General features: G+C 35.2%; 1 protein-coding gene across 1 annotated transcript in view; it reads left to right on the top strand.

Annotated features, from left to right (window-relative positions):
• The window catches only part of DYNC2H1 (dynein cytoplasmic 2 heavy chain 1), a 166,825-nt gene that overhangs the window by 36,218 nt on the left and 117,250 nt on the right, over positions 1-13,357 (top strand). The window contains exons 40-52 of the mRNA XM_065630345.1: positions 359-488; positions 1,347-1,502; positions 2,562-2,821; positions 3,480-3,726; positions 5,283-5,434; positions 5,700-5,844; positions 7,043-7,145; positions 8,567-8,734; positions 8,869-8,993; positions 10,141-10,389; positions 10,862-10,970; positions 11,947-12,060; positions 12,862-13,004. Of these exons, the coding sequence (XP_065486417.1) occupies positions 359-488; positions 1,347-1,502; positions 2,562-2,821; positions 3,480-3,726; positions 5,283-5,434; positions 5,700-5,844; positions 7,043-7,145; positions 8,567-8,734; positions 8,869-8,993; positions 10,141-10,389; positions 10,862-10,970; positions 11,947-12,060; positions 12,862-13,004 (2,101 nt within the window). The remainder of the gene's footprint in view (positions 1-358; positions 489-1,346; positions 1,503-2,561; positions 2,822-3,479; positions 3,727-5,282; positions 5,435-5,699; positions 5,845-7,042; positions 7,146-8,566; positions 8,735-8,868; positions 8,994-10,140; positions 10,390-10,861; positions 10,971-11,946; positions 12,061-12,861; positions 13,005-13,357) is intronic.

Below are 13,357 nucleotides of genomic sequence, written 5' to 3'. Positions count from 1 at the left end.
TAAAGTAAGCAAATATACCTACTTTTCTTTTCTTGAAAGATAGTCTAAAGTGGATAGAGTGATTTAATTACTTGCTTACACTTAGGAAGCAAATCACTGGGGGAGTTTGCTTTAGGTTGTATGTCCCTTCTACACTGTCCTGTCATAATCTTTTGGCTAATATATCTCAGACTTTTTGAAAGAGTTGTGGTGGATTCTTTGCGTGTGACCCTAAGAGAACCCGAATATTGGTTAGAAATTCTTGTTGAAGTCTTTCCTTGAACTTTTCGTAGATTTTTTTTGTTCACTTTGAACCAGTCTGTGAAGATGTGGATGCCTTGTATTTGTTTGAATCTTGTTTCGTTTTGCTTTGACCTAGTGATGAAGATACAGATCTTAATTCTCTGATAAAGTCTTGGCTAAGAAGTCAGCCAGAAGAATGCAGATACAACCTTGAAAATTGGATTGGGGACTATTTTGAAAAGGCTTTAAACTGGGTTGTGAAGAAGGTTAGTAACTGAATTCTTAATCAATTTTCAGCTTCTGTTAAGATGATCCATTTATCTAGTTTAACATATTAGTTTTTAAATTTTAAGTAAAAAAAGAACTCAGTGCTTTTCAATTGCTGTTTTCTTCGTAAGATTTATACTACAGCCATTCTAATCGGTTTCCAAAAATGAATTTCTGCAGTTAAAGTTTTGAAACATTTAATAGAATTTTAACTAGTAAAAGCCATTGATTTCTGTGAAAGTTAATACCTGTCTTTAATTTTCTATACTGTACATTTCTTTACATATTTTCAAAGACCTGAAAGATCTGAATGAAACTGAAAAATGAATACGTGAAGACATTGTTTTTCTAAATTTAAGTTATTGACTATAACAAAAAAAAGTGCAAAAATTTGTGCACAATGTAGACTGGAGTTTGTAATAGGTTGGGGAGAAATGTAATGCTAGACACTTAAAAAGACTGATAGAGGCATATCTAAAAAAGTAACCATTGTTCAGAATGGTAAATTTTCACAGCTCCCACTAATCTGTCTTGGATTTAAGAATATAACTTTAACACTTTAGGATTCAGATCAAAACCTTAACTGAAAGATGTTTTAATAGGTGAAAGTTAGTATGTAATAACAGTATTACAAAATATAGTCCTAAACCGTGTACGTTATCTGGATTCTGTAATTCTGGGACATACATCAAGATAACTGTTCTATATATGCTATATTTTCTTATGGAGTCTGGATGCTTCCCTGGCTCCCTTCTTCTGAAGGAATTGTATTTGCATTGAACAAGTGGTTTATGTCGCACAAAACATTACTTAGGAGAAATCATGCATTTAAATTTATTACAACTTGCAATTTACAGAATGACTGTGTGGTAGAAACCAGTTTGGTTGGAACTGTGATGAATGGACTGTCTCATCTTCATGGATGTACTGATCGTGGACAGTTTATTATTAACTTGTTACGGGGTCTTGGTGGCAATCTGAACATGAAATCACGACAAGAATTTGCAAAAGAGGTAATAATATTTTTGAGTAAGTTTATTAAAAAATTCTCAGTAGTATGAACGGTGACTTTCTGACTTCTAACAATGCAAATTTACAATAATAGAATATCTGTGCTCTAACTGGTTTTCAGTCAGTGCTGTCTACAGGGAAATAGCTCAGAAGTAAAGGAATGTTTCATATGTCACTGATAATGCTGTAAAGTGCATTGAGTTCAGATAGCAATCTTGGTGCTGCACCAAGGGATACAGAATGGCCTCTGTCTGGACTGTTTTGTGCAAGGACCCACTATAGCAGACCGTGTGTGTGTGTATGTAATACAGGTAGATATAGATATAGATAGATATAGATTTTTTTCTGTTCGGAATGATTGAAATAATAATGTGAGGGCTTTGTTACATCGCACTGGGGAAGTGTTCTTACAGCATTATTTTGAGGTTATGTCTTGTATGTGCTGGGGTATGATTCTGTCTTTGTGTGGATACTTGAGGGCACAAAGACTAGGGAGTAGTGTTGGAAAACTCTGTGGCTATACTGGTCCATAGTGTCTACAAAAGATACTATCCCTGGAGATAGTTATCTCCACAATCACACTTAGGTTTTCTGTTGGAGAGAATTCCTTCCAAAAGAAAGCCTGGAGCTATAGTGTATATAGAAGGCACGCGGTAAAGGTTTAGGCTCAGCTTCTAGAATTCGCTATTGATGCACATGAAGGAGTTATCTGGTTGTTATGACTATTATTATTATTATTATTATTATGTATGTTGCCTAATATGAAAAACATTTTCTATAAAGCTTTGCTAAATACAGTTTATTTTATGTTCTTTGTATTATGAAGAAGTAATATGTGGAAGAGTAATATGTTACTATTTAGTTAAGGACTTAATCATAAAGCATATGCATAACATGATTGAATTTTCAAAGGCAGGCTTAAAATTATCAAATCAAAGAATTAAGTATTTGATTTTACAGAAGTATTCTTTGAATATTGCTTAGTTTAACTTGAAATTGTAGATCTTGTCATTAGGGGTATGGATTTAACAGAAGCTCTATTTTTTTAATTTGTTTTAAAGATCTTCAGTTGGGCACAAGAATCTCCACCAGATCCGAGGAGGCCCCTGGACACATATTATGACACTGACACTGGACAGCTAATGCTGTATCAACTGAAAAAACCTGAAAATCTATCAGCTGATGACTTCAGTAATCTCCAAACACTTCCTGTCATCCAAACCCCTGACATGCAGAGAGGTTTAGATTACTTTAGACCCTGGCTAGACTTTAACAATAAGCAGCCATTTCTTCTTGTGGGTCCCGAAGGATGTGGAAAGGGGTAAAAAGTATTTCCTGTTTTAAACAAATATACTTCTAGCTATTTGACAAAGTTTGAAATATTTTGTTATAATGGTTTTATCATATGACTTTCTGCTGGAAAATCACTTGTTTAGGTTATTAATGAAACAAACCTGTATTGGCAAATAAGTAAATTCTTATGAAGATCTCCAGGGAAAGTTCTATGTGTCTTAAGACATCTGAGTGAGGCTTTTAGACATTGGAATGAGGCTTTTAGATATGAAACAGGATCTTTGGAAAACCTGTGCTGTCATAGAGCAACAGCTGGAAGGCACGTGAGGAATTTGGTCTCATCTCAAGCAGCACTAGATGCCTGTGTACAGGCAACTGAATTTAGCTTATCCTGTTGCCTTAGGTTCCTTATTTAGATGGGTTGCATCAGTATAAACAAGGTATTTAGCCGAGGTATTTGTTTTGTGTAGCTGTATACTACACTTCTATTGAATTTCTTGAATGGAAAATACTACAATTATAAAGGCAAGAATGTTTAATTCAGCAGACCTCGTGGATCACCCATCACATTATGTACTATATGCATTTTAATTCAAAAACTATACAGTAACTTTAGATACACAATATTTTAATGCATTTATGTATTACTTAGGCTTGTGTGCATGTACACATTTTTTCTTTTTTAGGATGCTGCTTCATTATGCATTTTCTCAGCTCCGATCCACTCAGATTGCTACCATTCACTGCAGTGCACAAACTACCTCTCAACATCTTCTACAAAAATTGAGTCAAACTTGCATTGTAATCAGTACAAACACTGGGCGAGTATACAGACCAAAGGACTGTGAAAGGCTTGTTTTGTACTTAAAGGATATCAATCTACCCAAACCCGATAAATGGGGAACAAGCACTCTCGTGTCTTTTCTTCAGCAGGTGAAGACTTATTTCTGTTATTTATAAAGAGACTTAAGTATACTGGAAATAGTTTAGTGTATATAGTAAATACCTACATTTAATATTTTCAGAGTTAACATCCTGGATCTTTATTGGCTTTGTCAATGTTTTGTTTGTACTTTGACAGAATATGTGTCAGCCAGAAATGATACCATTTTTATTTGGCATATATACATAAGTAAATCAAGACAGTGCTTGCCTCAATGAGTTATAATTCAGCACGCATATCAATGCCAAGTAAATCATCAGGTGTAGTCAACGTGGATTCACCCAGGGCAAGTCATGCTTGACCAACTTGGTAAACCTCTGTGATGATATAGCAGACCTGGTAGATGAGGGGAGAGCAGTGAATACGGATATTTTATATGAGATTCAATAAGGCCAAGTGCTGGGTCCTGCACTTGGGTCACAACAACCCCAGGCAGCGCTACGGGCTCGGGGAAGAGTGGCTGGAAAGCTGCCTGGCAGAAAAGGAGCTGGGGGTGTTAATCGACAGCTGGCTGAACATGAGCCAGCAGTGTGCCCAGGTGGCCAAAAAGGCCAACAGCATCCTGGCTTGTATCAGGAATAGTGTGGCCAGCAGGACTAGAGAAGTGATTGTGCCACTGGACTCGGCACTGGTGAGGCTGCATCTCGAATCCTGTGTTCAGTTTTGGGCCCCTCATCATAAGAAGGACATTGAGGTGCTGGAGAGAGTTCAGAGAAGGGCAATGAAGTTGGTGAGGGCCCTGGAGCACAAGTGTGATGAGGAGCAGCTGAGGGAGCTGGGGCTGTATAGCCTGGAGAAAAGGAGGCTGAGGGGAGACCTTATCGCTGTCTGCAACTGCCTGAAAGGAGGTTGTAGCATGGAGGGTGTTGGTCTCTTCTCCCAAGTAGCAAGTGATAGGACAAGAGGAAATGGCCTGAAGTTGCACCAGGAGAGGTTTATATTGGATATTAGGAAAAATCTCTTCACCGAAATGGTTGTCAGGCATTGGAACAGGCTGCCCAGGGAAGTGGTGGAGTCGCCATCCCTGGAGGGGTTTAAAAGACATGTAGATGTGGTGCTTAGGGATGTGGTTTAGTGGTGGACTTGGCAGTGTTAGGTTAATGGTTGGACTTTATGATCTTTAAGGTCTTTTCCAACCCAAATGATTCTGTGATTCTATGATCATGATATAGTCTACCTGGATTCCACTAAGGCCATTGATGCTGTCTCCCGAAAGATCCTCACAGAAAAGCTGTTGTAGTACGGGCTGGAGAAGCAGATAGTGAGATGTGTTAAAAACTGGCTGAACGGCCAGGCCCAGAGGATCATGATCAGTGATATAGAGTCTAGTCGGAGGCCACTACCTGTTTAACATCTTTAATGATCTGGACAGTGGGGCAGACTGTACACTCAGCAGGTTTGCAGCTGACACCAAACAGAAAGGAGTATAGACCTCTGATAGATAGATAGAGAACAGTAATAATGGTACACTTCTCACTTTTTTTTTTTTTTTGGTAAGATACTCCGTTGCCTTTCTTTAAATGCAATATTTGTTTAATTCTTAAAGGTTCTTACATATCAAGGATTTTATGATGAAAATCTGGAATGGGTTGGTTTAGAAAACATCCAAATTGTGGCTTCCATGTCTGCTGGAGGAACATTAGGACGACATAAACTTACCTCGCGATTTACTTCTATTGTTCGTCTCTGTGCAATTGAGTAAGTATGTGGAAATTAATTTGACTCTCAGAACTCAGATTTAGCCTCTGTAGGCTGCTTGCTGCATTTAGTCTTTATGAACATGTGACATTTCTAGTCTTTCGTCTTTTCTAGCAGTTTGAGACCTTCTCTTTGGTTCCTCTTGGCACTAGAAACCAGCTAAGGACTAATCTATAGCTCCCTGTCAATAGTGAAGTGTCTGAATAATTTTAATTAAAAAATTAACAGTGGTAGTCCATAATGATGACTTTTTTTTTCTTTATAGCTATCCAGAAAGAGACCAACTGCAAACTATTTATAGTGCCTACTTGGAACCTGTACTACAGAAAAACCTGAAAAATCACCCTGTTTGGGGTTCTTTACCAAAAATACATCAGCTAGCAGGATCTATGGTTCAAGTATATGAACAGGTATGGAAATTTAGTTTGTCATTTCAAGGAGATCAAGAATTCACAGTTAAAAAAAAAATAGCTTGTGATTTCAACAAGAGAATATACAGGTTTATCAGTATTAAAACCTAAGTTTATATCTTTTTCATAATTTAAATTTTAAAGCTATTTGTTTGCAGAGAATCCTAGGTATTAGAGGGAAACTGAGTAAATGGTAAGTGCTCTTGCCTTCCCACAGATTTATTGCATGATTTTGGGAAGCATCTTAACCCATCTGTACTTTCAGTTCCTGATTGATAAAAGGTGGATAATAGTGTTTTCGTATTTACTGAATGAGGAGACAGCATAATTTAAAGATTCTGATGTGCTCAGATGTTATGGATGCTATGATGAATACAGCAGAGAGATACAATGGTGGACTCCCTTATACACATCAAGGACTATCTTCTAAAATTTTATACAGTTAGAAGTAGATGTTTAGACACAAAAGTTTATCTTCTCGTCTCACTTAAAATTTTTTGGACCTCTGCCTAGCAAAACACTGGGGTAGATGCCTTGGGGATGTAAGCACTTACTGTAGGTTCCAAGATTGTCTGCGTGTCCCCATCTAGACAGAACCAAGGTACAAACCCAATCTTTATGACTGGACTGCAGGTGTAGTCACTGGTTGGCATGCACTGGTTATCAGGAGTTTCATATGACATTATTAAGGTGTTTTCAGAAATCTAAGTTTAAATCTCATCACACGAGGACCAATTAACTGATGAAGGCAGATATTCTTTGAATTAAAGATAGAGTTGTAAATTCAAATATGGGGGAAGAGTTAGTATTTCTGGAAGTCTTTTGTAGTGACTAAGTGTTACTGGTTCAGGTAGTTTTATATTAGACTTCTGTATTTCCTTTGCATTTTATACAATATTTGATATTGCTTAAAAAAATAAACAGTCCTAGGTGACATCACATATGTAGTTGTTGTTTGCATCAAAGATGGCACAGAAGAAAGGTTCCAATTATGACAAAATCTCTTGTGCTCAGAAAACAGAGTTTAAACAATTCATCTCTGCCCTTTAAAAAAAACCCAGAGTGCATTAATAAAATATCTAAATATATAGTCCTAATAGAAAACTAATTTATCTAGTATTTTGGAAAAATCTAAAGCTACACTACCAAGTGCTTTACATTTTAAACCTCACTCCCCACTCCACCGTTCTGTTTCTAGGTACGAGCGAAATTCACAGTGGATGATCACAGTCATTACCTTTTTACACCATGTATTCTTACTCAGTGGGTTCTTGGTTTATTCAGATATGATTTAGTAGGTGGTAAGTCTCTTTTTTCTTTTTTATTTACAAAGCAGTTCTAAAATAGTCTAAATAAGTATTGCTGTCAGTCTTACTGTTGATTTCACATGCAACTTATTCTCCTGTGGTACTCTTTCTAAACAGTGAACTGTCTGTGCTTCAGTAGATGGAAAAAAATGCATAACAGTTCATTCCGTAACATATAGTAAACAGTGATGTTTTAAGATATGTGTGGGTGCTATTTATCAATTAAGGGAAATTATTAGGGTGGGATTGCATTCTCTACTATGGGAACTTGAAGTGTAGCCCCTACTGCTCACCATTTTTTTCTGTTTTTTGGGGGATGATGTGGTTTTTTCTTGTCTTCTGAATTCCCAGAGGCTTGCCTGGTTGTATAAAATTGGTGAGGTGGCTGTGGAACTACAGCTGATACTGATCATCTATGACCTGGTTAACAGTCTTTAATATATAGACACATCTAGAAAACTATCTTATCTCTATAAAATTTCGCAAATATCTATATAATGCCCTAAATATCCTCACAATTTTAGAATGTCTGATAATTGAAGTCTAATCTCAAAGTTCTTTCCTTAACTTTGGAAATGATGAAATTTGGAAAGGTATTCAATTTTGTGCACTTTTCTAAATAGACAGCATAGGCTTCTTCCTAATATAGTTTTTTTCTCTTTGAAATTGCTATTGTTACTAGGTCATGAGCAATTATTTGTTATTGTGGTTTAGCTCTTTAATTAATTAAAGGGTTACAGAGAGGGTTGCTTATAGAGTATAAAAGTGATAAGAATGTTATGCTTGTATTCTTTTTATTTTCTGGGATCATCAGATGATATAAATGTAGCTTAAATTAGAAAAGCTACACTGACAGTCAATGAATGGGTAATCTCAGCCTGTTGAAGGACTCCATTGTTGTATCTGAAGGTGACATATGCATATGATTTCTCAGGGATAAGCAATGTGGCATGTCATTTACTCATCTCACCTTCTTTTGTGAAGAATATTGAAGCTTTGTATTCTGTAGTGACATTTTATAATACAGACTCTTTTGGATATTTATTGTTATTTTAGTATTTATTATAAGCCTTTCTCTTCCCCTTTAAAACAATCTCCTGGCTTTTTTTGTTTTCATTGCCTGGAATTTTGTCTTATAATTTTTACTTTGTGTGCAACTCCTTATTCATTTTCTTTAGAATGCTGGCACTAAACTAGAGAACTTTTTTTAATAGAATGTGTTTCCTTTTCTCTTGTAATGATCCATAAATTCATAATGTTTACTTTTTTTCTCTTGTTTCTTCTTTACTGGTGGTCTCCTGCTGGTATGTAATTTCACTTACTCATTTTCAATCTCATATTTTGAAATGCAAAATTTGAAAAATGTGAAGTTTATTCTAAACGTATGAAGTTAAATCTCTCCTTACATTTTGTAGGATCGTCGATACAAACCGTAGACTATGTATTGGAAATTGTTGTGTATGAAGCACGTTGTTTGTTCCGTGACAAAATCGTTGGCTTGAAAGAACTCCAGGTGTTTGATAATGTTTTGATGAAAGTGTTTCAAGGTGATTGGGGCTCAGATGTTCTGGACAATATGGCAGGTAAACTAGTTGAGGCATTCTGCACAAACTTGAAACATTTGGTTAGGAACTGCTTAATCAAATCAGTCTGATCAAGTCAGATAGCTTATGAGCTGAGCACCTAAACTTTTGAATGTTTCCTTTGATTGTCACAGATGTCTTCTATGTAACTTGGGGAGCTTGTCGAAAGGCATTCATGACACCGGGACAGGCACTGCCACCACATGGGAGGCCACTTGGCAGACTGAACTCAACAGACCTGAAAGATATTATTCAAAAAGTGAGACAAAATTAAATAATGTACACAGCAAAGATTCACAGCAATTATTCTAGACGTTTTTTGTAGGAAGTGACATGTGAGCACCAGGTTTAGTGTGGGGTCTGCTACTTGTTCGAGGAGTCATCTTTTGTGTTTGGTCAGGTGAGGGAAGGTTTGTGAAGCTGTGTGGCAGGCAGTAGGAAGTATCATGTAGCAAGGTTATTTTAACGAAATGGCATCAGTCACATTTGCTGAGGTTTTACAATGGTTTGAGAAACATTTTGAGAAATGTGCATATATCTTTGTGTAGTGTTTGAGTACTAAAATATTTTATTAAATGTTTACTTTCTTAATTTGTATTTTGCTAGTGTAATTTTTATTTGAAGAAATAAAAATGTATTGTTTGGAGATTTGGTATGCTTTTAAACAGCAAAGTACAAAAATGAGCATGATGAGGAAATGCAAACGTGTTAACTCTGCTGGATGACTGATTTTCAGGATAAGACCTGTGAGGTCATATTCTCTTCCCTTACTAGTAGTGTTTGATGGACTGCTCTTGTACATAGGAGACTACTCCCTCTCCTTAATTGCCGACTTGTGACCAATAAACTATATGGAAAATAATAGTGTTCAGTATCTTCAGTAATCAGAGAGTTTAGGTTTTTCTCTGACTGCACAATTACATTTGGCTTCAATTATGAGGTTTTTTAAAGTATAACAAAGCCAGAATTGAATCTTAGGGTCTGTTATTATGTGTGTTTCACTAGGAAATTCCATAATCTGCAATTATGCAGCAATTAGCTGCCTAAAACACTCTTACAAGTTATGCCAATATTAATTAATCTGTAGTCAGAGACACAGCTCGGACTTTGTTTCGGTCCATTATTTAATTTTAATTAATTCAGTAGTAGATTTTTATGTCAATTTATCAGACTTCTAGGGTATCCTGGTGTTTGGGATAATGTGATCTGTTCATGACTGGTAAAGGGTATGTGAGGTATCTAAATTCTGTCAAATAAATAACTTATTCGTAATGAATCCCAGCGTGGTCTCCCAAGTTTTCAAGCCTTTTTTCCTAAACTTTTAAATGCTGGATACTTTAACATCTACTGCTTTTATTTATTATTAGTGAATGTATTTATTTTTCTTTTTATTTTTTTTTAAATAGGGTATTATTCATTATGGGCGAGACAAAAAGGAGGTAGAGATTTTACTGTTCCAAGAAGTCCTCAGTTATATGTCTAAAGTGGACAGAGTGCTGAGTTTTCCCGGAGGATCACTTCTTTTGGCAGGACGGAGTGGTGTAGGTCGTCGAACAGTTACCTCTTTAGTTAGTCATATGCATGGAGCTGTTCTGATTACTCCCAAAATTTCCAGAGGTTATGAGCTGAAGCAGTTCAGAAATGATCTTAAATATGTAAGTCACTCAATGTCTTCCATTTTGTAGTGTTGTAGATGTGTATTAAAAAAAAAAAAGAATATGGGAATTTTGAAGGCCATAGAAGTGTTGTGTGAAGAGATATTTTAAGAAAAGCAAAATGTCAACAGTGTAAATGAAACAAGTACATTCTTAGAAGTTCTCAGTGTTTAGATGTGCATACTGTTCTTTATTCTAATTTCCTGAAACTCTACTTTTTTGAATACCAGAGCTGTTCTTATGAGTGTTGTGGATTTCGTAAATTCTAAGTTTATGTGAATATTGGAAAGGTTTTTTCATGTATATCTTCTCATATTTGTATATATTTTCATATTCTGTCTCTACTATGGTACAATTTAGATGCTGTGGCAAAAATATATATGTAATATATAATCAAACAAATATTGTCAGTCTTTTAGGAACAATACATATATTCCATATACTGAGGTTTAAATTTTTTCCCTGCTTCTAGGTGATGGAGCTTGCGGGCATTGAAGCACAACAGGTGGTATTGCTGCTCGAAGACTATCAGTTTGTTCATTCCACGTTCCTTGAGATGATCAACAGTTTACTCTCTTCAGGTGAGACAAGACCATAAAGATTATGGCACTACTTTTACCACACAGAGTTAGCTCAATGAGGCAGAATTAGATGATGTTTTCTAACTCGATGTCCATACCAGAAGCGTTAATTAGCTTTCTACACTGTTTTGGCTAGAGTGCTTGTACCCGAGAAACTGACTGGAAGTTCGCTTAGCTGTCATTTAACCTGCCCTACAGTACACGTGCTTTCAGTTCCTCAAAGCTGCAAGTTAAGTAACTTAAGGAGTTATTTATAATAGTGTAACAACAAAATAATAATGTATTCTACTCTACAGCTTCCCTTTTCTCATAAAATTCAAAATTGAGAGGTGTCACATGTTTTACTAGATTGTATAGACTGTGTCCTTTACTTAAACAAACACCAGCAAAGCCCACTTTTCTGAAGATGAGATTATAAATAATAACAAATAAGAAGAGTGACTTTATTTTGTTATCTAGTTTTGTTCCTTGATTAGAGAGATCATTGAAGGACTGAGTCTAACTTACTAACTGTTTTTTGGAACTACAGTAGTTTAAGAGCTCAGATTTTCCTGTCTCAGGTGCAAATCCGAGACTCTTTACAGTATCAGATTCTTGTCATCAGTGTTAAACTTCTACATCTGAGGACCTTGATAACTACTGTCTTTCATTTTTCATTTTTCTGGTGTATGACAAGTCTGGTTTGATTTGTTTTGTACACCGTATCACTGTCTTTGGGTAGATTTGAATGAGTTTTTGAAGTATATTTCAGTGATATAAAAAAATAGGCTGTTTAATTTAAATTGAATCACTATAATTTGTTGTTTTCATGATATCATGAAAAGAATGATGTATATGGGATGATACTCCTGAAAGTATGGAGCTGAATACTGCCATACTCAACTTCTCTCTACAGAGAATTCAAGGAAATCGTTCAAAGGAATTTGAAGAATTATAGTGTATTTGATCTGACATTTTAAATATATTCTTCAAATAGGAGAAGTTCCTGGGCTATATAAAATAGAAGAATTAGAAGCATTGCTGTCTCCTCTGAAGGATCAAGCTTCACAAGATGGATTTACAGGACCAATTTTCAACTATTTCACATACCGTATGTGAACAGAATGATAAGTTATAATTTATTACAAGATTACAAAAGCAGTATAATAATAGAAAAATTTGTGTGTATTTTTAACTTTCAGATAGTTACTAAAAACCAGGCAGGAATAATGATGACAGTGTGATATTTGAGAGCACAGAAACTTCAGCTTAAAATTTATTCCTCTATCTGAAGTTTTGTATCCATGAATGTTCTACAAAGCTGTTATGAAATCTGCTATTGAAAGTAATTAGAAAGAAGAAAGCTTTTGTCCCCATAGTTTTGTGGTTTATTTAGCTTTTATATCTAATAACAGAGTTTGCTTCCATTTGTTAATTAAAGCTACAAATCACTTTGGATTCTGAGTAGACATAAGCAAGTTTACAGATAGGTTTCTTAATTATGTATGTTTCTTCCTTAGGCCAACAAGAAGATCAAATATTTTACAAATAAATAGAAGAGTATGGCTGAAATAATTCAGATATTGACAGTCATACTCAAGGGCCTTGGAACTACTTCTGTATTGATTGGAATGAGAACTAGTGTTATCCACTTAAATACTGTCAGCTCTTCTAAATTAAAAAAATACACTGTAATATACATAATGAAAATCCATGATATTAAGTGTATTTACTTATGTTCTCTTTATAAACATTCCTGCCCTACTGTGCTGTGGTGTAATAGTATATTTTTTCAGAAATTACTTTGTGGTAATTATTTGAAGGACAGTAAATGATTTGTGTTTGCAATAAATCTACCATCATGTAGTCAGATTGGTATCTACTAAATACTTAATATGTTACATTTTCCTAGGGATCCAACAAAATCTGCATGTTGTCTTGATCATGGATCCTACCAATTTAAATTTTACAATAAACTGTGAAAGTAATCCAGCACTGTACAAGAAATGTCAGGTTTTGTGGATGGAAACCTGGTCAGAAAACAGTATGAAAAAGGTAAATTGCCTTAACTAAAACCTGTTACTTGTTTAAATTAGTATCTCTGAAAATAACTGAGCTTTGGTGAATAATATCAAAATATTTAAAGTTGTGAAAGAATAATTGTTACTGTGCTTATTTAATCAATTCATGCAGTTGTACAAAGACAGAAAATTCCACAGAACAGTTAAATAGTATTAGCATTGTTATTTTACCAGTAACATTATGTTTTGTTTGTGGACTGACTTGGACAAAATGCTGACTACTGTGATTCTGATCAAACACAACATTTAGAACAAAATACAAATGCTAATGTAAACTATGCTGATGATATTTGCTGTTACTGGTATGCCTGAAAGCTAGTTTACAAA

Source organism: Caloenas nicobarica, chromosome 1, assembly GCF_036013445.1.
Source record: "Caloenas nicobarica isolate bCalNic1 chromosome 1, bCalNic1.hap1, whole genome shotgun sequence".
Lineage (NCBI taxonomy): Eukaryota > Metazoa > Chordata > Aves > Columbiformes > Columbidae > Caloenas > Caloenas nicobarica.
The sequence above is the reverse complement of the archived record's forward strand: the minus strand, read 5'-3'. Positions and strand labels throughout refer to the sequence as shown.